This window comes from Chinchilla lanigera, unplaced genomic scaffold (assembly GCF_000276665.1).
Source record: "Chinchilla lanigera isolate Chin_1 unplaced genomic scaffold, ChiLan1.0 scaffold00044, whole genome shotgun sequence".
Lineage (NCBI taxonomy): Eukaryota > Metazoa > Chordata > Mammalia > Rodentia > Chinchillidae > Chinchilla > Chinchilla lanigera.
Genome location: NW_004955445.1, coordinates 4,436,242 through 4,461,992, shown reverse-complemented (window position 1 = coordinate 4,461,992; position 25,751 = coordinate 4,436,242). Strand labels below are relative to the sequence as shown.

General features: G+C 44.6%; 1 protein-coding gene across 2 annotated transcripts in view; it reads left to right on the top strand.

Annotated features, from left to right (window-relative positions):
- Dok5 (docking protein 5) overlaps positions 1 to 22,694 on the top strand; it is a 162,320-nt gene extending 139,626 nt beyond the window's left edge. For both annotated transcript variants that reach the window (XM_005392280.2, XM_013518227.1), the window contains exons 7-8: positions 15,705 to 15,825; positions 22,211 to 22,694. In XM_005392280.2, the coding sequence (XP_005392337.1) occupies positions 15,705 to 15,825; positions 22,211 to 22,275 (186 nt within the window). In that variant the 3' untranslated portion in view covers positions 22,276 to 22,694. The remainder of the gene's footprint in view (positions 1 to 15,704; positions 15,826 to 22,210) is intronic.
- Positions 22,695 to 25,751: the final 3,057 nt, after the last annotated feature.

Sequence of the window (25,751 nt, the reverse complement as noted above, 5' to 3'; positions counted from 1 at the left end):
ATTAAAGTAGTAAGCCCCTGCTTGCTTTACTTCTTTGACAGCTCAGTAACATCCTGTGATAACTTCATATCATTTTAATGGTAGGAATACCCATCATTTCTCCTCCAAATGTCAGAAGGGAGAGGAATTGGAGAACCTAAAGATAGCTCTTTAGGTGGTGGCTGCCAGACATCTGTCAGAGCCGGAATTGGGAGCTGGCAGCCTGTGAGACACGCATGGGTTTCTTTAGAAAGCAGGAGCAGACCTTGTGTTTTGTAGAGAGCTCATTTCCAGTTGAAAAGAGGACCTGGGGGACAGTTTCAAGGGCCTGGTCAAAGTTCTGCTGTCCTGTTCCTAACATAGAAGGGTTATTGCCATGCCCTTGTAGCCCAGACTTTTGGCCAGTTACCATTTCTCTAATTTTTTGAAATGAAATGCCCATGCCTGTTATCAAAACTCAAAGAAGAGATGTAAACTCGTTTTTTAGAGTTCTTCTAATGTCACTGGACAGGATCTGAGGAGATCCCCCAAAGAGGAGACGAGAGCCCCAGCTCTTGCTGATTTATGTCACTTTAAAGCACTGGAGGACATATTGATGAGAGACGTTGAAAAGCTTTCTTCGGGAGAATTTAAAAGGTACACACTCAGAATAGTGTGTGGGCCTGACGAGATAATTTCTTTATGTTCCAGGGGTGAGAGATTGTATGTGGTCGTGGGAGTGTATCAAGATGGTGATCTGGGATGTATATCCCTGCTGTCTGTCAGGTCATCTACTTGAAGGGCTATGTTGACTACAAGCCATTTGCATGTGTTTGAAACTAGAGATATGGTACCTACTTCATAGTGCTGTGGGAGGAAGGCCAGGCTCAACATACAGGTGGAAGACATGGGCCCAATGTGTACGCTTATTTTACCTTCAAGATCCTTGGAAATTTGGGAAAGTGTTTCCCAGAAAGGAAAAAGGCTTTCTAACCTTAAATAACTTGGTGTCCCGAAGCTGCCCTCTTTCTTAGAGTACAATTTTAAAATTATGATTTTTCTTGTCTTCGCCCTATTTTATTTCTTCTCTCCTCCCTCAATAACATCCTCAGTACTTCCTGTGAGAAACAGATATGATAATATTATGAACTGTAGCTCTGGGGTCACAGGCCAGGTAAATTCCTGGGTAGCCAGCTTTTCAGCTTGTGCAGGTTATTTTTACCAATTTAGTATTTGTTTCCACCTCTGAAACCTTGGGATTTATTAGTGCATACCTTGCCAGGTAAGATAATTCTTGGCATAGCACATAGTACCTACTCAGTGCAGAAGTAATGAGCTGTTCTAATTATTGATTTGTGGGGCTGGCGATTTAGCTCAGCGGCAAAGTGCCTGCCTGGCAAGCGCAAGGTCTTGAGTTCGATTCCTAGTCTTGGAAGAAAACCAAAAAAACCCAAAAAACTAATTATTGATTTGCAATAAGAGGTTAAAATAGTGCGGGGAAGACAGATTATAGCAGATTCTTGTTCACATTAATGGTTTGTTTATTTGGTCAGTGCATTAATCAATCATTCAGTCATAAGTGCCCATGTGTGCCCAGGACTGTGGAAGGCATGAGGTACAGAAGCATGTGAAGGAAATATTTTCTGCCTCTAGAAAGTCGACCTCTCTCCAAAGAGGGTCTGTTCTCCTTCACAGAGAAAGGAACACCATGGTGCAGGCAGATGATGATGCAAGACCAGAGGTGTGCTCTCAGCCGCCTCTCTGGTCCTGCAGTGGGGGTGCTGAGGAACTGAGCCCCCAGCCAGTGCAGAACCACAGTCTGTGAATGGATGGAATGAATAAATAAATCAACCAAAGAACACTGGGCGCAGAATTTATCCAAAGGAGCGCGGGGAGGGGAAGGGTGATGAGGAAGCGGGTGATCGGCAGGGAGCATGCAAGCAGAAAACCAAGTTAGGAGGCTTTGTCTAACTGAAGGATAATTAGGGTTGGAGCGCACAGCTCCTTGTGGCTCTTTGCTTAGAATGTGCATGCTGTATTTCATTTAATCTTCACCACTATCCTCGGAAATAGCAGATTTTCAAATCCTATGTATTTTTACATGAACTCATGTATGTAAAATTTAACTAACTACAAAATTATGGTCACATAGATGATGATATGATGAGTGCTTTTTTATTATAATGTGTTTAAATATATCTTTTCCCCCTAATGTCTCTTAGCAACTCCTCAATCTTGTTAAGAAATTCGTGTGCATCTTGCGGTTTTCGGTGTACCCGTGCCATCCCACACTGCACTAGTGTCTATGTCTACGTACATATATAGACATACATATAAGGATACATACAGGGGATGGATGCTTGGGGGCCACTGTCATTGTATATAATTGTGATCATATCACACATTTAAAACCTACATACCGATTTGCTTACTTACCAGGCAGTGGTTGCAAATTGCATGGTATAGCTCACATTCAGGTATTACAGATGATAGCCTGACCGCAAATTGGGCTTACGTCTGTTATTTGTAAGTAAAGTTTTCTTGGAGCTCAGCTAAGCTTCTCACTCATTTATGAATTATTTTGGCTGTTTTTTTTCCTGCAGAATAACAAAGCTGAGTAGTGGGTGATTCAACTCTGTGGCCTGCAAAGCCATTTGTTATCTGTCCCATCACAGAAAAGTTTGTCAACCTTTGTCATATCTATTCTTTTGGATGATGTGGTATTTCTGGTCTTGCTATAACAGATTTAAACCTATCACTGCGACTATCACAATTATTGAGCTATTAATAAACAATATTACAATAAATATCCTTGCATGCATATTTAACCATTAACACTCTACTGAATTTAGTTTCTAAGCTGGACTTGAGTTAACTGAGTTTTCTAAATGCAGGAGTAGGACCTTTAGTTAAAAGATAGAAATATAGTTTTAAAAATTGAAGCAGGTGTTACTAGATTGCCTTCAAAAATCCCGGAAATACTTTGCATTTTATTAGTGATATCAGTAGGTCCCTTGCATGGACGAGGCGTCTGAGGCTCAGTACCTCACAGGTGGTAAGTGAGGAGTCATGACAGAAATCAGGGCCCTGGACCTGCACTCAGGGGTTCCTGAAAGGAAGGAACAGGCTTGGGAGGCTTTTGAGACAGTCTCACTGTCAGTGAGGCTGTGGTGTTGGAAAGGCGCTGGGTGAGGAGAGGGAGAAGGGGCAGTGTCTCCGGTTTGCTGTGGGATGGAGTCACCCCCAAGGTGTATTCAGTCACAGATCGCTGGACTCCTTCTCCAATGGCTGAGCAGGCTTGGGCTGCAGCATTGAAACTTGCGTTTCTAGTAGAGCTCAGGTGGTGCTGAAGCCTTTGTCCAAAGAATGCATCTTGAGAACTATACCCTAAAGAGTCTGAAGAATCTGCTCTTCCGTGCTAGGGTGGCGGTGGGGTGGCGTGCATACTCTCAGGAAGAGACACCAACTCCAGAATAGACAAGGAGTAAGACGGGAGCGGGAGAGGTCACAGAATGGACTTTGTGCTTTGATGCTCTTTACATGGACAGAGCTGAATGCTAAGACCTACAGCTCATCCAGGGAACACCACCAGGCTGATAGCAGCATGGCAATTCAGGCATAATCCCCTGCTTGTCTACTCACAGTAGAATAACAGGTGTTTACAAGAGCATCCGCAGTGCATGTTTGCAATATTTTGTGTGTTTAGGGAAGCAAGAACAAGTTGTAAATTGTTAAATTCTCTCATTTAAGAAAACTACATGGGTCCTTTTGTGAAATAAGTCTCCTTCCGTTCACAAGGGAGTGCGGCTCATTGAGCAAGGAGAGAAAGGAGTGAGCGGCAACCCTCGGGATGACTCAGCTCGACTCACCCGCCACGTGGCTGCACCATGATGATTACAAAACTTGTTCAGCATCGCCTGCATCTCACATCCCAGAGGAATTGGTTGCTGCCACTTAGCGGAGTGATGAGCATTTTAAGCAGTTTGTATTGATTAAATGAACCTGCTTCATCAAGCAGGAAGAGTCCCAAAGAATACAGCAATTGTATTTATCTCGATAAAGGATGCCCAGTACTGAACCATACAAGATGCATTAGCGAGACCCTTAAAAGGAGCCAGAACTCTAGATATGCAGACCTGTCAGACGGGATGAACAGATTTCATGCTAGGTGAACTCATGCTTCATTTGTAGTCTTTTTCAATAAAATGTTGTGTGTAGGATTATTGCTCTCTTTTAAGTGGCAAACTTTGTTCTGGATTTTGTGGAAATAAGTAACATTTTAAGATTCATTTCAGAACATCTTTACTTTTGGTGACATATTTGGAATGCTTCAAGTTAGAAACGAGATTGTGGTTGGTTTCTTTAATGCCCTTCTCTAGTCTCCTTTTTATCTTCTGACTTTGTTGCTTGCATGGAGAATTGAACCCAAGGCCTTTGCACCTTTGCATGTTTGCACTGAGCTATATGCTAGGCACTTTTCTGTTTGTTATTTAGAGGTAAGGTCTTGCTAAGTTCCCGCTTGCAATCCTCCTGTCTCAGCCTCCTAGAGAGCTAGGATTACAGGCATATACCACCATCCCTGACTTGGCTTTACTTTTTAGTGTTAGTTGGAAGACATTGAAGGGGTAAGGCTGGAGGTAGAGGTGGCCCCGAAAACCCAAAGTACATGGGGTTAGGAAGAGGTTCCCCTTTCTAAGCCTGCTCCTGGAGCTGGTAAACACATCTCTCTCCTTGCTGTAGCTAATTCTTCAAGTTAGTGAGAGGAAAGGTGTGTGAGTGAGCACAGAGTGTGTGAGTTATTTTGAAATGCATCAATTTTAATTTGCAGGCTATGTATATTGTAGATAACACTGAAGACTGCACAATGCAAAATAAATCTGTACTTACTCAGGCCAGACACCTGATTTCATGTTCTCAGAACAAATACTTTACTAGATTCTTGTTTCCTTGCAGAATATCAATAGCCTGGCAGGTATAAAGCATACTAATTGCTAATAAATTAATTCATCCTTGCAGTGTGAGTATAGCAGCCCCTCCTGCTTTGTGGGGTATGTGTTCCAAGTTCTCTGGGGGAGGCACAAAATTGTGGCCACCTAACCCCATGTATACTATTCCTTTTCTTACCCATGCCTACCTATCATGAAATTTAATTCATAAATTAGGCACAGCAAGAGATTAACAAGTAATAGTAAAATAGAACAATTATAACAATATACTGTGATAAAAGTTATTTAAAACATATGGATTGGTTATTTCTGGAATTTTCCATGTACTATTTTGGGACCGTGGTTGACTTTCAAAAACTAAAACTGCAGAAAGTGAAACTGGATAAGTGGGGATGACCATATCTGCTTTGTGTCAGGCCTGCTCTAAGAAGCAAGAAAAGGAAATAGTCCATGTCCCCAAGGAGTTTACTGCATTGTTTTGCGGAGAGACAGGCCATCAACAATCAGTAATCAACATATAAGTATGTACTAAGCGTTGATGGATGCTGTGAAGGAGATGGCAGTGTGAAGCATCAGAAAAACACCAGAATTCATCACTCTGATCAAACAGTACTCAGGTAGAGAGAGGAGGAAAGCTAGGAGGGAACTTTAAAAATTTAGCCTGTAAGCCTACCACAGTGAGAGGCTGAAGCAAGAGGAGCTCAAGTTCAAGCCCAACCTGGGCAAAATTAAAAAGAAAAAGATAAAAAAGGCTGAGGATGTAACTCTGTTTGAAGGTCCCTGAGTACCACAGAGAAAGAGAGAAAGAGAGGGAGGGAGGGAGGAAGGAAGATCTCAGGGCCAGTTGTACTAGGCAGGAGGTAACCTGAATGCAGAGGTCCTGAGGCAGCTCTACACTTTGCATGCTCAGTGTAAAGAAGCTGATTTTGAGTAGATAAAACGAGAAGAGCACAGGAGGTATGTAGGATCCAGGTCCTGTCTGACTTTGAAACTTTGGTAAGGATTTTGGACTTTTCTTGAAATGAGCTGGGAAGTCATTGCAGGGTTCTGAGAAAGAGGAAGGGTGAGGTGATGCTGACTCTGCCTTTGAAAGGATCACTCTGGAAGCCAATTGGAGAAGACGAGGGGTGCTAAGGCAAGGGCGCTGGAACGAAGGTGAGGCAGGGGCCTTCTGTGACCCAGGCACCCAGGGGAGTGGAGCTGTGATGTGGACCAGGACGGCAGTGAGGGAGGGGAGGAGACACCACGGATTCTACGTCTGTTTGGGTGATCAAACCAATGGGATTTGCTGGTCGATGATGAGAGGTCTTGGAGAATAAAAAGAGAGGAGACACAGGAGTCTCCAGGTGCTTTTGTGCTGGTTTACTTTCTTTTCTTTTTAATTTTTTCCCCTGAGCAGCAGGTAGAATGGAAGAAGTATCTGCCATAAAGGGAACAGGCTGAGTAGAGCGGAAGGTGAGAAACCAGCACATTTAGGCGTGTCACTTGGGAGGTGTGTACCAGACAGCTAGGCAGAGGGAGAAGCGGGCTGTTAAGTGAACACGTCGGAAGTTTATGAGAGAGACTGTGGTTAGAAATACACACATGCAAATCATCAGATTGTTCCTAGATTCTAAACCCATCCCAGGGACACGCTTTCTCCAGGTGCCTCTGTAGATAATTGCTGCCCTTTGCTTTTGAAATCATTTTATATCCCTTCACAAAGACTTGTTTTTCTCTTTTTATTGGCTGCAGATGAATCTGTTGCACCATCTTGTGAAGCTAAGACTTCTTTGTGTAAGAATAAAAATGAAATTACCACCTCATCTACTTTTCTGATACAGCAACAATGTTGAAGAGTAATTTTTGAGTCGGTCAAAAACCCATTTTGATATGCAAATTAAAATTAAAATTTAAAACTCATTAAAAAACTAGGCATTGGAGCAGTTGTCAGTATAGAAGGTCCTAGAAGAAAAAGTGTGCTCAGCAGAAAAAAAAGTGGTGTGCAGGAGATTGAGTCACAGTTTAAATCCACTGTGTTGTCTGGCAAATTTTATTTTATTTTATTTATTTATTTATTTTTTTTCTGGTACCGGGGATCAAACTCATGACCTCACGCTTGCCAGGCAGGCGCTGTGCTGCTGAGCTAAACCCCCAGCCCCCTTGTCTGGCAAATTTTTAAAAATGGTGAAGAAAATGAGCAAAGAAAGTGCAGCTAAAGATGAACAACCATACAGATGTTAAAATGACGCTGTTGGCGGGGAGGTGGTGGAGCGCTTGCTCAGTATATGCAGGATCCTGGGTTCCAACCCCCTACTGTATGCCCCTCAAAAAACAGAACAAAACCCGAAAGTGAAATAGTGGCAGATGGCAGTATTTAGGAGTGTTAGGATATGTTTATAATATATTAAATGAAAAGAAGGATGAAAGAACTGGGCATTATCATCTAATCTATATTACCTATACATTTTGTATGCACATTTTTAAAAGACTGGAAGAAAATATACTACCGCAATATAACAAATGTGCTTTTTTGGTTTGGGTTTTTTTTAGGGGGGGCATAATGGGTACAGGGCTGATTTAAAATTTGCCCTGTATACTTTTCTGTATTTCCTGACCGTAATAAAAGTGTACAAGTAATAAGAAAGAACAGAATTTATTACATGTTTTAAAAATGTAGTGCTCTCTTCCTGGTTTTGGTGGCAGGCAAAATTTTCCAATGGAAATACCAAAGTGTCTGGGCACATATGAATTCCCTGCAGTGAGATCTGTGGGCAGACCCCAGAGTTTTTTTGGTGTTCTCCCATTCCTACAATTGTTTCTTGCTTATAGTTAGATCCTAACTCATACTTGTTCATTGAGTGTCTACCAGCTGGAGCCAGCTGATTAAAATGTACTGTCTGATTATTTGATTTTATATGTAGCTCTTTTATTGTTGTTGCCTGAAAGCTTTTTAAAGCTTCTGCCTTCAAGCCAGTAACATAGTTCAATGTCAACTATTTAGGTTTAAAAGTAAATATGAATGTTCCTACTATGATCTTATTCAGAAGCACTTGCTAAAGAATACCAGGATATAGAGCTAAATATAAATATTGTTCACATTTCTAGAATCTCAAAGTGAATGATGCATGGTCTAGGAATTAGCTACAAAGCAGGAATGATTTTTTTCTCTCTCTGTTTTTTACTAACAGGATATTAAGCATGGAGGAGGGTTAAGTAGCTAGCCTAGGGTCATGCAATTATCGGTGGCAGATTTTAAATGTTAACACAGATTCTGAGTCTGGGCTTTTACCACAGTGAGAAATTTTGCAAAATAATTGGTCCAAAGCTGATAACACAGGACAGTGGTTCTCATAGTGAATCCCTGGATAATTAAGATCAGAGCCATCTGGAGATTTGTTAGAACTCCAAATTCCTGGATGCCACCACAGAAACCCTGGGAATACAGCCAGGAATTTACATTTTTAACAGACTCTCCAGATGATGTTTTTGCTTGCTTACTGTGAAGATTCACTGACCAGGGTTCAGAACACACAGTGGATTATGTTTTTAAAGGGGAGTAGGTAGGTAGAACTCAAACCTTTGTTCAGGGTGTTAACTGGAGATCACCGGTGAACTTGTGGGTAGGATGATGATACCTTGGTCTCATTGGGAACTCTCTCTTCTGGACTAAGTTGACCCTTCGGAGCCAAATTTTGACCATAGTTTGTGTTTTAAAATATCCATAGAAATATGTTGGTGTTACACATATTCTGAAATTGAGGATATTATCAGAATTACATGAGTTTGGGAAGTTTCTCAGGTTGAGAAGATATCCAGTGTGAATGTGGCCGCCCGACTCTCAGCTGAATCTTTCTGTCTTAATTACTTTCAATCTTGCTGAGACAAAATATCCAGCACCCTAAGGGAAAGGAGGAAAGGTTTATTTGGCTCACAGGTAGCAGAGGTTTCAGTTCATAGTTGGTTCCTTGCCTCCTCCAAGGCAGGGTGGCTTTGCAGAGTGGCATCGCAGAGGAGAAACAGTCCATGGCAGGCAGGTGAGAGCACATCAGGCGTGTTTCCATCCCTTACATTTTATGCACAATACCCACCCTAGGGCAGGTGTAGCACTCATGCCCTCAATCCTAGCCAGAACTATGCCTCACCAATCAGTAGACTGATTTAGTCATCACACACCCTTGATCCCCACACCATGCACTCCAGATCCAGCCACCTATCAAAACTGTGTCCCTGAGTGGTCCCTTCAGGCTGACCAAATGGAAAATCCAATATAGTTTGTACGTGTAACATTGTCCTTGTCAGAGATCTCATTGGAGTTACATTCAGGAGCAGTCAGAGGATGCTGACCAGGGCAATGAGAAAGGAATTCGATTTTGAAGTCCTGATCTGTTTGCCACTGTGATGATCTCTGCTTACTTCTGAATGGGTCCAGAGTGGCATCACAAACGCGGCATATGGTGCCCACGATTGACTGTGGCGGCAAACAATTACATCCTGTTGTGCTGCTGAATTTCTCCAAACACAATGCCCTGCCGTAAAAACAGTTGGATCCCGGAGGACGATATGGTGCAGTGTTGTGGCTACCACTGGCTCCTGTTCCTGGTCTCATGCTCAGAAAAGAAGCCCAGCAGCAACAAAAGAGTGTCAGCCGACCCCAGTGAAGAACCCAGAACCCAGAGATGTGGGTGGCATGTGAGGGGGCCGTTGTTTTTCTTCTCCCACCAACAAGCTCTGCGAAATAGGCTTGTTATTAGAGTTTTCCGTTCTGGAGAGGGTTGTTCCTCTGAGGTTCTCATCATGATGAGGAGGGGTCTTGGCAGGCAATGCTCCTTCGCTGTGAGTGTTGGGGTTTTTTTTGAAAGGACCCAACTGTCCTGTCGGCAATGACGATGCTAATATACTTCAGCCAGTTGTCACTCAGATCTCGGTTTAAATGTTACTTCCTCTGAGACCACTTGACTCACTGTGTCACGCTTTTAAAATAATCTGCATTGCACATACTACTATCCAGTTTTATATTTTTGGTGACAGCTTTGCTGAGATATGAACATACCATACATAACTTACCATACAGATATACCTGCTTAACCTGTAAATTTGATTGTTTTAGTGTATTGAGAGCCGTGATACCATCACCACAGTCAATCGCAGAATATTTCTATAATCCCAAAAAGAATCTCAGTGTTCTTTAGCCACCAACTGTCTAGGCTGAGGCAGCCACTAATCTACTTTCTCTCCCTAGGGATTTGCCTAATCTGGGTCTTTCATATAAATGGAATGATACAGTATGAGGTCTTGTATGACTGGCTTTTTTCACCTAGTACAGTTAGGTTCATACAAGTAATTACATGTATCAGAGCTTCATTCTTTTCTGAAATGAAAATATAATTTTCTTATTTGTTTACAGCTTTACTGTCTGCCTCTTAGCTCCCACAGAAAAGAGACGTTCAAGCCCACTGTTACAGTTTGTGGCTAGATGTTCCCCTCTGACCTCATGCAGTCAGAGGGCTTTTTTCAGAGGCGGCAGAATCTAGAGTATGTGATTCTAGGATTAAAGGTGGGTGATTACTAAATCAGTCCATGGATTGGTTTGGCAATGCCCTAATCCTAGCAGCCTTGATAAGATATAAGGGGCATAAAGGTCCTGTTAAGCCCCCTTGTTGTTCTTGCTGTCTTCCACTGCCATGAATAGGGGCACCTCTGCCATGCCACCCTGCCTTGGAGCCAGCAGATTATGGACTGAAACCTCTACAGACTGTGAGCTAAATAAACCTTTCCTCCGTTTACTGGCAGCATTGGGTAGTTTGTCTCAGCAACGAGAGATAAGTCACTAAGACACCTACATAGCTCATATGCGGTAGAACTTAAAGTGTGACCTGGGCCTCCTAATCCATAGTCAACTTCTCTGCCCCAGCAGCATGGTGCTTTTTGTCTCCCCCTGCTGATTACAGGGGTGGACTGATTGGCACTCAGACTGGGTTAGGAGATCTACATGGGTCCTGCTGCCTAGGGCAAAGTTCAAGTGCTGAAGAACTAGAAGGCACTTGTTTGATGTGAATGAAGCCTTACCTTCCTTCCCGGGTGGGATCTTGAGCTGACATCACCGACAGAATGCAGTGAGCAGAGCTAAAGTTCCCCACTACCGGATTGTCCTAAACAAATGTACATACACACATGAGCAGGTCTTTCTCCTACTCCTTCATTCCATCTCTTGAATGGCAGAGCACAGCCTTATTATTCTGTCCCCCAAAGCATCTCCAGCAGATTCATTTGGCCTGAACCTGAAGTTTCAGCATGAATTCAGTGGTGGGTGAAGAGTGCTTCTCATTGGCTAGCTTCCTAAGAATTTATTTCTGAAAACTGTTTCTTGCCATTTGGCTGGACAAAGCCTGGATTCATTCATTTACTTGTCAGACAATTATTTAGCCTCTAAAGACCCAAGTTAGGTGTCAGAGATTCAGAAATGAAAGCTATAATTCCTTCTTTATAGGAGATACTGGGCTGCAATAGAAGGCAGGCTCCTTTAACAGCTATTGCAAAAATGATGAAACAATCAGAATAAGTACAGAGCTGTGAGATACCTGGAAGGAGCACCTGCTCCTCTTAGGAAAGAACAGATGTAAGGAAGATATTTAGGGAGATGATTTCTGAATGGACTCATGGGGGGCCCTTAGATGTTAGCAAGGTTTGATGTGGTGAAAACTCTCAGGCTGGGGGCAGAGCTGCAGTGGCCAGACTGACTGGTGTAGGGGTGTAGGCTGCAAGATCAGAGCACCCTCTCTGTGAAGTTGGACTGTTTGCCGCAGGACGCTTGGTTTCGTGGAGACTGGGTGGGCTGTTCCCTAAGTTCTTCTGAGCTTAATGTTTCGTGATCCTGCTCAGTTTGCTGACATGTGTGGAAGCAAAAGGAGCGATTTAGGGTTTTGATGTGGTTGTTGATTTGTAGAGTTCAAGGGCATGTATTTGTTAGGGGATGAAGTGTGGGTCAGGTATGGTATGCAGTTTATCCCAGGGTAACATCATTGCTATATTCCCACAGGAGTCAGAAGCATCTGATAACAGTTCAATAATTCATTCTAATGCTGAAGTTGTGTTGGTGTGCAAGGGACTTTTCCCTGGGTGAGGGAAACCCAGAAAAACAGGAGCAGAACTGTAATCTTTAGAACTTTTTTTTTTGTTTTTTTTTTTTCCCAGTACCAGGAATCGAACTCACAACCTTGCGCTTGCCAGGCAGGCACTGTGCTGCTGAGCTAAATCCCCAGCCCCTCAGAACTGTAATCTTAAGCTGGAAAGAGAGATGCCTTTAAATAAACAACTGCACAGTGGGCTCTTCCCCTCCAGTTTAAGATCAGAGGCGAGCAGACTCCAGGGCTTCCCCTGCGAAGGGAAGCATCCTGTCTTGCTCAATGGGCAGCAGATCCATTAGTTCCCCCCTTGTTAAAAAGAGCCCTCCCTCCACCTCTGTCCCCTGGACTTTCTCAAAGCAGCTGTCTGAGCTACTTTCCCATGGCTGGGACAAATCCCAGAAAGCCAAGTCTTAAAGGAGGCAAGATCTGTTTTAGCTTATAATTCTGAGGGTTCAGTCCATAGTCGGAAGATTCCAAGGCAGAGTGGGCACAGTGGAAGGGCCTGGGTGGAGGGCAGCTGCTTATTTCATGGAAACCAGGAAGCAGAGAGAAGAGAGGGACAGGAGGGAGATGACCCCTTCCAGGTTAGGTCCTCAGTGACCCACCTCTTAACACCACCTTCAGCTGCTGACCTCATGGATGGACGGTCCCCTGATGAGCACAGTGCCCCTGATCCAGTTACCTTCCCTACACTCGACGCTCTGGTATCCCCTCGACCTCCAGCCTGCCCCGGCTGTCCAAGTTATCCCCAAAAGTGACAGCGCCCCTGGTGATAAACAGGCCTGTGTTTGTTGTTTCCACGGTCTTCTGAGCTGAGTTCCACCACAATGTGGTCAGGAGACTTTTCAGGACCCTCAGAACCCCAGTGGAGCAGATATCCCTGTGTTTTCCAAATCTATTGTTTGGGGTAATTTCTGTTTTTTAAAATGTGAATGTATTGTGTTTGCTGAAAAAAAAAATTAGTCAAACCATAAGAAATGTATGAAGTTTTTTTTACCAAAGAAAAAGACTGTAAGTTTTCTCTCCAGAGAGTTTGGGTTACCCACTTTCAGCTCCTGCTCCAATGGGTGCTAATTTGTATTTCCCCAGTGATGGACGCGGGCCCTGCTCACCCTCCCTTCACTCGTATGAGTGACTTGCTGCAACTTGGGGGCAATGAATAAAGGGCGACTTCCCAGCTAGCCGGCCCCCAAAGGACTTTCTAAGCCTACCCACCCTGGCAGAATTATTCCGACATTGCGCACTGTTAAACGAGCAGGCTTTTCTCATCATTTCTCTTCAAGTCCAATTAAAATGTTCCTTTCATAAAATTAGATATTCTTTTAAAGGGCTGAGAAGGAGCAAGGGCAGGGAGAGGCTTTGTATTGTCCTCCCTAAAACACGGCATGAGTAGCATTTCATTCCTGCCTCTAAAGAAGCTTTCTAAAAATACCGGCAAATCAAGCTGGGCCGCCCAAACGTCTTTGCCGGAAAGTAGTGAATAATTTGAAGTGACTGCTATTCCTCCAGCGTTCCCCCTATATTAAAATTCTTATTGTATTAAATGTAATCTTTTTATATTAAGAAAATCCAATAATCGGTACTTCTACACTCAGTTTTTCCTCTTTTTATTTCTCTCATGCATATAAATTAGGTTGAATGTCATCACGTCACTAGTAACATTTTTTGGGAGATTTTTCAAATATACAGAAAGGCCACTGAGCTCCTCCAACGCTGTAATTCTCAGCTTTCTGACCTTTTGATTTAAAAGTGCATTTTTAGGAAAATCTAGGCTGGTGGACCTAGTACTTTTTTTTTTTTTTTTGGTTTTTCTCTGGTACCGGGAACCGAACTCACGACCTTGCACTTGCCAGGCAGGCACTTTTGCCGCTGAGCTAAATCCCCAGCCCCACCTAGTACTTTATTGTTCCACTTGCGAATGCATTTTGGTAATTGTGCTGTTGTGATAAGGACCAGGCATTCACTCCAGCAAGTGTAGACCAAATTTTTTTTTTTGTTTTGTTTTTTTTGTTTTTCTCCGGTACCGGCAACCGAACTCACGACCTTGCGCTTGCCAGGCAGGCTCTTTTGCCGCTGAGCTAAATCCCCAGCCGATCCAGCAAGTGTAGATGCCCTCCTCTAAACCGAATTGTCTTTGGAGTGAGTGGTGAACGTCTTTTTTTCACGTTGAGTCTCATTCACTACAGTGAGTTTTGGTCTTCTGGGTCTGAAGTCCCATATAATTTTGTCTTTATTGAGTGAATGTGCAGATATTGTATCTGAAACTACCACGCTCAAGTCCTGTGTAGAGAGAGGTACTTTTCTTTAAAATGTTGAGTCACAGGCATTGCAGCTTATCCTCATTATCACTGTCATCTCCTTGTCTTTTTTCTGGACCACTTTGTGCTGAGCAAGGCTAGGCGGGTATCTTCTCCCCACATATGACCCAGCTGGCTCAGGGTTTAATGCCACCGTGTTTCATCTGAGCTGGCTGATTCATTCCGCCAGGTACAGTGGTCTCCGACTCACTGCGTTTCCTTCCTGGACAATGTATGTGTGTTTCCCATTTGGCTGATCTAAATTTTCCATCTGAAGGTAAAACAATTGCCTGCTAATGGCCTTGGCTCTACAAGCAATCAGCCACGCCTTGACTGAGGGATATTTAAGTTCCCTCCAGTTTCCACCGATGGAGAGTTGGACCCCAGTGAACAACCTAGACAAGCCCGTGTATGCATAAATGCATTTTTAAAAAAGACTGAGGTGGATTGCTTGGACTTCACAAAGAGTTGTGCAGTGGTGTAATAAAACCGCATCGAGATTGTGTGTAAGACCAGGGCTCAGACAAGAGTGTAGCTGGGACCTGCTGTCTACTGCACCCCATTCCTCTTGCATGTGTGTCCGCACTTTCCTTTACTGTGCTGATGCTGCCTGTCCTGCTGGGCTATCTCCTCTCTGGAGCTGCCCCTGCCTTTGTGGTCAGCTGCACCGACATGTCCAGCTGGGGGACTTGCACTGTGACTTCCCCTTTTGTCCCTCAATACCTGGATCAGTGATCAGCTGAGGAAGGCGGTTGGTCCAGCAGACGGGGTGTTCGGCTGATGACAGTGGCAGAACACCCACCTCAAACCAGCTTAAACAGAGGAGCAGAGACTGGCTCACCCGCCTGTGAGTGCTCGAGGGACTTCTCCGCTGACTTTGTTCAGGTGGTTCCCATTCACTGTCACACTGCCCTTTGTTATCCTGTCTCCTACCTCTCAGTCCCCTCCAGGAGCCCTCACTCTGTCCAACAAGTGTTCAGTGCACACATACTCTGTGTAATGCGTCGCCTAGACCCTGGGACAGAGCGAGGAGTAGCACAGCTGCACTCCTTGGCACACCTCTGTGGATTCTCCGTCAGCTTTCTGATAGATGCTTGTGGGACTGTGCCTTCTTGTCTGACATGGGTCACGGGGGACCCTCAAGTTCAGCCCCTGCAGGACTGAAGGGACGGGGCTGAGTTGGAGGGATTTTCCCCCATGCACCATTGCCAGGGGGGTGAAGGACACATGATGCTGAATTAAGTGAAGACTCACCGTCCACCACCTGTGGTTACCTGTGAGTGTGAGGAGGAGCTGGCTCCATAGCTCCAGGACCCCTTGGTGTCCTCCTCCTGCTCCGTCAGGACTCTCTCAGTCCCAGCGTTGCTGACGAACCACTCTCTTTCCTTTGACCACAGCTCCAGATGAAGATGAGCGAGCGGGCCGCCTCGCTGAGCACCATGGTGCCCCTGCCCCGCAGCGCCTACTGGCAGCACATCACCCGGCAGCACAGCACGGGGCAGCTCTACCGCCTGCAAGGTGAGCTGGGCCGCAGGGTGGCTGGGTGGGACCCCGCCCACTCACCCCCATCGGTGCCACACTGGTGAGGGAGCCCCCTTTCCCCCCAGGTGAGGGCCTCCCTTAAGGCCTGGGGACATGGAGCATTTCCTCTTTCAAGAACCCTGGAGCTCAAAGAGTTGCGTCTATCAGCATGGCCTGGGAGAAATTGTTGAAAATGCAGATTCTTGAGTCCTCAGTCCCAGAGATTTTAGACCACAAGATGGAGGATGTGGCTGACCACTCTGCCTTTGTAGTGAGCCCGGAGTCTGGGTGCTGGCCTGCGTCCTGGCTTGGAGAAACTGTGTGGTAGGGTAGACTGATGAGTGTACCCTAAGGGTCCCTAGGCAGCTTGCTAGAAATGCAGATTACCAGGCCCCTGGCCCCTGGGGAAGGGAGCTCTGAGGTTGCGGCCAGCCAGCTGCTGGAAGGAGCCCTCCCAGTGCTTCTGCTCGGTCCCCTTAGAAACCACTGTTCCAGGGGACAGGGCCCTGGGGGAGGGCAGGGAGTCCTGCCTTCTGGTTCCGCTGTGGGACTTAAGTAAATCGCAATGAGTCCACTGCCAGAAAGAGGGTTCTGAAGCGGGATACAGAGCTGCTCATTCGGGAAATAAGAACAATTCAAATTTGCTTCAAGCCCTTCCTTGTACCACAAAATGTGTCATTTCACACCTCACAGTATAAGCATAGCTTATGGCTATGACATCTATAAGCAAATCAACAAACAAACCTTTGTGGGAGAACCTGCCAGAGGCCTTTAGACTAATGAGGTGCAAGATCCCCAAATCTGAAAGAGTGTGCAGTAGATCACACCCAGTCCACATGCAAAACTTTACCAAATCAATGAACAGGAGTGAGTGATTAACCCCGGGACACAAGGGTATTGGTCATTCACGTCTGCTCGTGTCACCCCAGCTTCTGTTCAGCTTTTCCCGATGGTCATCTCTCCCCAGTGGGTGTTGTGCCCTTCCCCTGCCCTAGGTAACTCTTGCTCATTTCTGGGTCACATCCAAAGGGCGGTCCTCCCCGCTTAGGTACTGTCACCGCTTTACAAATCTCTGGTTATGTGCAGGTAGTGAGCCCTCCTCGGCAGCCCCTAGGAGAGGCCACATTTTACATTTCATGGTGTGGCCGCATGACTCAAGGCTAGCTGCTCGGTACTGCGGGAAAGTCCAGGCGGGGGCAGGAGGGGGTGCCAGGTTTTATCCTGTGTCATCCCATCCTGGTGCCTTGCAGGAGTAGCCACTTAGCACTTGGTGAAGGAAGGTGTATTGTGAAGCAGTCTTCCTGCCTCTGTGCTGGGTTCACACCAGGGCTCACATGCAGGGCCCGTGCTGCAGAACGAGCTCTGAGAGCCTGTGAGGAGCTGAGTGAATGGCGGGATTGCTATGTAATTGACAGAGAGGCTCCCTTTCCAAAGGCACCTGCAGAGCTGGGTTAGAGCCGGCTGTCACAAATACCGTGTATCGCCATTGCGGCTTCAGGGATTTTTGCGGTGTTTGAGTTACAGTGTCCCAATTTTTGTCATACACCTACTCCTAAGATATTATTACTTTATTCTCTCTGTTCTGTTTAAATACATTTATGCAGTTTTAAAATGTATTTTATTGCTTTGGTGCTGTTATGGCCACTGGTTTTATTTTTCTAATAAAAAGTAAGATAAATTCTCATCATTGAAGTTTTAAATATGCACACAGTCTATCCAAAATTGTCTTACCAGAGCAGGTTACTGACTTAAGTAATGAGGAAGGTTCTGTGGTCTTCTGCCTGTACCACCTAGCTCCCCTTTTCTCTCCTTGCCCACCCACAATCCCCCTAAAAAAATGAAATCGAGAAAGTGAATGACCTGGTGGCCCTGTGTTGCCCGATGATAGAGTTACTGAGATATAATTTCTATGTATTGCTGAAGTTTATGGCTTTAATTCCTCCGGCCAAGTCACCTGCTTTGATAGAGTACAAGCTGATATTTCCTGGCAGACCTGCAGCTTAATCTTAGAAATCATACAGACCCTTATGGGAGAATTTATCAAATCAGTTTGAGAAAAATTTTTCTTTTCCCCCCACATTTAGTCCTAGAGCGCCACCTACTGGTAGAGTTTGGAATTATCATTTTTTATTTCTTGCGGGTAGCAGGAGATGCTGGTTTTGGCACCTGTCACACACACAAAGATGTACAATATTTAATTTATATTCTGTGATTGTTCCACTTCAATTTCTGATTTTCACATAGAAATTCTCTTTATGTGCAGGTAGCTATAAAGTCAATATGTGAAGTGGCTTTAGGGTGAAAATTGGGAGAAATTTATGAAAGAAAAGCAGTCAACAAATTTTTACTGAACGTCGAATCCATAGGATTCGTTTAGAAATGCACTAGATAAAAAATAAGAGCAGCGTTTCTGAATGTGCTGCATGGTGCTCTAACCCTGGCAGATAGCACCCCCCAATAAAAGGTATTGCGGTCAAGCAAATGTGTGGGGGTGATGCTACCTTCTAAATTCTTCTTTTGGAGATTCAGGGTGCAAAGCAGTATTTTCAAGCCTCTGGTATATCATGCAGCAAATAATTTATTTAGCCTAGCCAAGCTCTGTAAATCGATTGGAACATTACTTCTCTATCCTCTTTTTAAAAATAAACAAACCTTCACATAGCACCAGTGAAGAGCTGCAATCCCACTTTCGTTCCTTGTATGGGGACAAGCCATATTCAATGAATATCTTTCCCAAAGCAGCTCTTTCTGAGAATCTGGTGTGTGCTAGGCTGTGCCTAGGAACCTGACATACATGATCCTTTTACAAGTCAAAGCAGTTCCCTGGGATAATCTTTGAGTCCCACTTGCTACTCAAAGCTGAGAACTTGAAGTATAAGTAACAGAACCCAAGGTCCCCTATGCAGTAAGTACTTAAGGTTCAAAGTTTTCATGTGTGTTCATCGATCCACTCCTTCATACATTGCCCAGCCAGAGGTTATCGGGCACCTGCTTTATGCCGTGCACTGTGGGGGGTGACAGATGCAGGGCTACTAGCTGGCCATGTTTCTTTCTTCCTAGAGCTTATCAGTGGGAGTCACAGGCAATAATTACATCAACATTTAACTTCAACTTTAAGGTTTTCAGTATCTGTAGAGAGAGTGAAACAAAGTCATTGGCTTGGAGGAGACAATGACAAGGGGACATCTTTAGATGGAGTAGCCTTTGGAAGTCCCAGCATTTACCCTAAAATAAATCTGGAAGAGGCAGCTACGCTGAGAGCCAAGAAAGAGCCTCCTTCATAGAGACATCAATCTGTTCAAAAGCTCTGGGGCAGAAATGAGCTGGGACACTGAGACAGCAGAAGGTGTCAGTGTGACCGGGACCTGCAGGGCGTGAAGAGACAGCTGGGGTTACCTGTGCAAGTGGTCAAGAGTTGCTCTTTCTGAGCTGGGTGTGCTGACACAGGCTTATAATCCCAGCACTCGGGGGGTTGAGGACAGGAGGATCACAAGTTTGAAGTTAGCCTGGGCTGCATAGCAAGTCCAAAGCCAGACTGGGTTACAGAACAAGACCCTGTCGCACCCCTACCCTTACTCCCATCAACGAAGACTTTTTCATTCTAAGTGTTTGGAAACCCTAGGGCTCTCAGCACGGCAGTATCAGACTTAGCTCATATTTGAACACAAAGGATTGCAAAGGCACAAGAAAGGCAGCAGGTCAGTACAGTGCTCCTCTCCCGTCCTCACCTCCTTCTCAAAGTTATCCCCTTGGGAACTTTACCCTGATGCCAGAGGTGCTCCTTGCTCTGGTAATTTCAGAGCCCTCCTACTATAGTTGCTGCAGAGATAGCAGTACTCATTTCAAGACAAAACCAATGAAAAATAGCCACCTGTGTCACTATCAGGTAGAAGATGAAAGAGCGGTCCCAAAGACGTGTCTCTGTGCTGGCATCTTCCATGTGGCCTTTTCGGGTTCACCTGGCAACTGCTGGAGTTGCAAGAGCGGGCCTACCCTCTCCCTGTGTGTGAGTGAAGAGACAGAGGCCCCAGGCACAGGTCTAGGACCACGCGGCTGGTGGGTGGAGGAACTGGCACTAGGTCGCTGGTCTTTGGAGCCTAGTGCTCCACCTTGTGGTCTTACCTGCAGGAGAAAACACCCTGTGGGTGTTTCAAAGTTAATGTGCCCGAAGTCACAATGTTGCCCAAGGATTGGCTGGTTCCAGCCCGCGCTGTTCACGTATTTATTTTGAGGACCACAGATTCTTGGAGTGAGTAGCTACTTGCGAGCAGTTAACAATGTTCGTGAATATGAACCTAACACTCTCGCACACACTGTGTGGGTAGCAGCTAAGGAGAAGCAATAGAGGAAGGTCTGAGATGTGAGAAAGGAGGGATGACGCAGGCTGGTGAATTCCCACGGGGATTCCAGGCCCGACAGGAAGTGAGTGGGACAGGATGCTGTGGGAGTGGCAGGTCCCCGGTGAAGGCCAAGGAGAGCACAGTCCCGTCTGAGGGGGCGCTGTGCTTACCGCGTGCTGCAGCGGACCACGGGGCCCGCTTTTCTTCTAATTTTCCAAGAGAGCAGGGAAAGTGGCACCTCTGCGTGACGCCTACAGCCACTTAAATATCGACAGCCAGTTCCACTCAGCGTAGGAGCCTGGGCCTGGGCAGGCCAGCGTGTCTGGACCCAGGTGTGGTCTCCAGCCTTGTACTTGCTCGTGAGAGGTTGTGCAAAGTCCATTTATGCCCTTAAGTTAAACCTGGCTTTCAAACCAAGCCTGAGAGCTTCAGTTAGCCGTCCTGCTACGGGCTGTGTTTTCATTTCGATTTGACCCCAAGTGCATGCTGTTAGTCATTCTCCTTGAAATCTCATCGACTGTAAGGAGCTCCAGCTGACAGTCCAGGAAGGGCTTTGCACTTGACCGAAGTGTTCGTGTGCTGTCTGCTCCCTGCAGGGACCGTTAGCCAGCTGTAATAAAGACGATGTGGATGCTCCCTGCTAGGGCTTCTACCCTCTGTTACCGTGTCTGGGTGTTGGAAAGAGAATAGAGGTCCCATTCACACTGGCTGCAGCCTGAAGGACGGGGTCCTTGTCATCTGGGAATCTTTAGTAATCTCTGTTGTTGTGTGGAGTATACCTGACTAGCTGTTTGGATGTGTCACTGGCTTTGGTTCTGACACGAGGCTTGCAAGAACCTGAAAATCGTCTTTGTGTGTGTTTGGTGTTGGAGTAACTTCTGTGAGGCTTTGGAGCTCATAAAGCCTGTTGTAGTTTTTTTTAATACTCAGTAATAGTGTGTAGTGGACAATGTATGATTTTCCTCATTCCGTAGGCGGGAAAATGATTCTTCTTTGCCTACATCCACGCTTCCGGAATGAAGATCCGAGCAGATTCCGACTGACCTCAGTCGGGGCTGATTGTGATAACAGAAAAACAGAAATTTAAGGCTTGAGAGTCACGAGCTACCACGCACTGCTTTGCTCGTTTGGTGATTGAAAATAACACTGCTGCGAGTGCAGGACGCCGTGCGAGCAGCATGGGCCACAGCACCGTCGCTGTGTCTTGTGCTCCCTCGATGCCCACAGTGGGTACCGCGGTTCACCCGCCAGTCTGTTCTGCTTAGTCCTGAGAGCTCTTCACCTGGTCCTGCATTGTGAATTTCCCCGGTTGTAGCAACCCCTAGCCAGCAGGTGGCAGTAAGACATCTTGGTTTCATAAAACCAAGGCGATCTGCCTTACAAGGATGTGCAAACTAAGATCTGGGGATGGGAGGAGTCCACGCTGCCGTCTGTTTTTTTTAATAAAGTTTTATTGGCACGTCGTGCTCATTCATTATTATGAACTGGCTGATTTTGTGCTGCAGGTGTCTAATTAGTTTTGGCCCTCTGCAGAAAAAGTTAACCAACACCTGTGTTCTGTCACAAAGGAGGATAATTCTTTTTGACTTTTTGGTTTTGCTTTGGAACCCAAACCTGAAATTTTTTTTTAAAAAAAAGACTAAGTGGATTTCAAGATATTCTTTTTTACATTTACAAGATTCCCTAAAGTAAAATATTTTCCTATTTCTGGTCAAATTCACAGCAAGTGTCCCCGCCAAATGTCCATAGTCCTGTGTTTCTGTGTCAAGTTTCCTAAATACCCTGAATATATGGTTTGATGCAGATGAAAAACCAAACAGTATCTGCTAATAGACATGCAGAGTTCAAAGTGCAAAGGTCATATGCAAATAATATGTTAATTGTGGGATCTCTCATGCCATATTTGCATATCCCTATGTGTGCCACTAGGAAAAATATCCTGTGCAGGCTGTTATGTATTTCTGTTAATAGTTGTTACTAAGTAATTTGATCATAAGCTTTGATGAAACGTAACCCTTGCTTTTATGTTCTTCACGGAAAAGATGTCACCAGCCCCCTGAAGCTGCATCGAACAGAGACTTTTCCCGCCTACCGGTCTGAGCACTGACAGTAGCTGCGAAGAATTCCTGGCGCTCTTGTGACGTGTCAGCCACAGATCCACGTGGGCGGTCACGGAGTGACAGCAAGGAGAACCACGCTGAAGGGAAGAAGCTCATAAAGTCCTGGTTCACTGTGCGGTCATCGGGAAACTCCGCAATACAATATATATTTTTCCTTTTTTTTTTTTTTTTAAATAAAAGTCTTAGCCTAATTGAGACGCGCTCTCTAGCCGCCAACGTTCTTTTCTTCCCCTTGACAGCTGGACAGAAAGGAGCCGATACCACAAAATGATTTTCTATTGTAGATACTGTGTCTCTTGCACTCCTCTGAATCTGTCCTCTTGTGGGTTTGTGCGATTTTCCTTCCGAGTGTTTCAAGTGTATGACAGTCAGTACTGACAATAAAATGGCTCTTAATTATTTGCTATTGGTTTATGCCCTGTTGCTCGGTTATTGATTTTGCGGTTGTGGTTGGCTATTGGAAATCCTATGTGATTGTGTTGCCCATTAGTTAAATCAGTACTTTGACTCACTCTTACCTGTTATGCTCAGAACTTTTTTTTATTGGTATGTGTTCGCAATGTAAAATCATTACACTCATCTTGGGACACATACATACTGCAACTTAATTGTTTCTTCCTTCCCTTCTTCTTTCTTCTTTCCTGTCTCTCCCCTTCCTCTTCACAAAGTTAGCCTATGTCCTGCCATGTATTATTTTGCCCTTGCATTTATTTATACTGGGGGTTTCTCGTATAACAGAAGCCATGAAATATTTATCCTGTGTGTCTGGTTCATTTCACTGAGCAGTATGGTCTCAAGGCGCCCCCATTTTCCTACAGATGACTCAAGTTCCCCCTTCCTTACGGCTGGGTCTCTGTTGTGTATATTTACATTTTCTTTACAGAACTGTTCTTTCAAGGGACCCTTTAGTACTGTTTACAGGTCACACTCTGACACTCTCCTTGCCCCCTTCCTTCCTTCTTTTTAGTCTTAATTTTGCTTGGACTCTCTTCACGAAACATTTTAAAATAAAAGATCATTCTTCACGCATACTGTCTTTGGATTCTGGCAACACCATTTTCTCCCGGTCCTCGCCATTTCTGAAGGTGTATGAGGAAAAATTCTTTATGAACTATGAGCGTGGTTCTGCACTGTTTGACAGAATTCAGCTGCTTACCCATAGGCCACTTATTCATTAAGCTAGCCTGTGCTGAGCTCGTTGGCATTCCCAGCCTTCTGCTGGACCCCAGGGATACAAAGATATCCTAGAGACACAGAGACTCAAGCTCTGTTACCAGGGACTTTAGCTCCAGAGGAATAGGACAAGGAAATAAAGTTGCAACTATAATACACACTGACACCTGCTAAATGGGCCCCAGTGGCAATGGACCTCTAAAAAGAAGGTCACCATTCCATGGACTTTCTCCCTAGGGAAGAGCCAGATGGCAATTGACTCTTGCGAGCATTTGATGCTGGTGTTCCTATAGAGTTTCACAGGGAAAGAGGGTTGATGCATATCTTTTTCACTGCTCTATTCTGGTGGGTTAGCAGCTAGGATACATGATACCCAGTTAAAGATGAATTTCATATAAACACTTACATGGTTTTATAGTATGTCCCATCATGTGTCCCAAATATTGCATGGGATGGCTTTATATTTTTAACATATTTGTTGTATATCTTAAGTTCAAATTTACCTGGTTGGTCTATGTTTTCTCTTTGCTAAGTGCTTGATGGATATATATGGATTTAATGGGTAGAAGAATACACTCCTGTTCTGGGGACTGAATTATTTCTTCACAGGGTGATAAAGACACATTGGTTGCACTTTTTCACGCCAGGCACTGGGTTAGGGCCTTGCAAAAGCAGCATTTCCTTTTTAAAAATTTAATTTAATTTAATGTAATTTTTTTTTCTGGTACCAGGAATCAAACTCATGACCTTGCGCTTGCCAGGCAGGCACTGTGCCACTGAGCTAAATCTGCAGGCCCCCCCTTTTTTTTTAATTTTAAAGAGAGTAGTAAATGAAAAACAAAGAAATAGAACAGCAGCAGCATACCAGTATCACAAACATAAACAAATCAAAACAAGAACATTCAAAGTGATACAGAGTCTCAAGACAAAATAATGCTAATCAACAGTGATTGTTACATGACATATCACTATCCTGAAGTACTATTGCTACCATAAAATAATTTCATATAGTTTCAACAAAAAAATGTCGTTAACCCTGAAAAAGAACCAGAAGAAGGTTTGTGCCGTCTGTACTTCTTCCACATGGTGCCTAATTCCCCAAAATGGTACTCAGCACCAGTTATACCCCAGCATTGTGGCTTTGGGGTGCTGAGCTAAACTCCCATGAGTGCTGAGTTAAACTTCTTGGATCTTAGCTGGAATTCCAAGGACACAGCTGGTCAGGATATTTTCTCCAGAACTGAGAAATACTGAGGCAAGGAGGATTGAATTTGGCCAACAATTAATTAAGGGATTAGGGATATATGAATGGTTCAGTGCTAATGGCTGCACGGGAATGCACTTGCGCTCACTCCGGGTTCTCTGTAAAAATCTCTTCACATCATTTCACACAGTGTCCGTTCCCCGGGTGTATTCGTTTTCCTGTCTTAAAAATTTGGTGCGCCACGCAATTTAATAATTCCCTCACTATTTTTTTTTTTTTTTTTTTGCTGACTCTATCTAGCTCTTCTTTTCTTCTTTTCCTTCTAAGACTGTCTCACAAGAATTCTCCCTGATTCCCAGGGCCATGGCAGACAACAGGAGGATTAAGTCGAAGCAGATAAAGGAAATAGAATTAAAGGAATCGTTATAATTTTAACAAAGTCAAAATTGCTGAAGCAAATCTCAAGTTAATGAGTGGGCAAAGGAATGTTGTTCAATGTTGCTAACTACAAGTGAGGATTTGTTCTAGTGTATTTAAGGAGAAAAAAAATATAGACAGAAAAGAGAGCTCTCTGAGGTGATCCAGCAGTTTTTATTTATTGCCAAGCACAATTCTAAGTGTTCTAGTTGTACTTTCTTATTTAATCCATGTGGTAATTCTATACAGTAAGTACAGTTATCATTCCCATTTTACAGGTGGGGAAACTGAGCCTCAGGATGCATATACAATATAATTACTATTCCCAGTAGCTCTTATCTATGAAGTGATAGAGGCACATGCGAATCTAGGCAATGAGATTCCTGAGGCTGCTCTGTGAACTCCTAAGACTTACTGCCTCAGGGAAGAGGAAATTTTTTAAACAGAGGGTCAGAGTTCAGTATTGTATGCTTTGTACATATGATCTGCATTGCCTTTGGTGCTAAAGCACCCGTGGATGGTGTAGTGCTTAAGCAGATAGGCACCCCTGTTTTGATAAAATTTTATTAACAAACAGGAGCGGCGACTGGCATCACCCAATACCATCCTTGCCACGCTGCACCTGCTCTAGATAGTGACTATAGCACCTCCAATACTGTCTTCTATCAA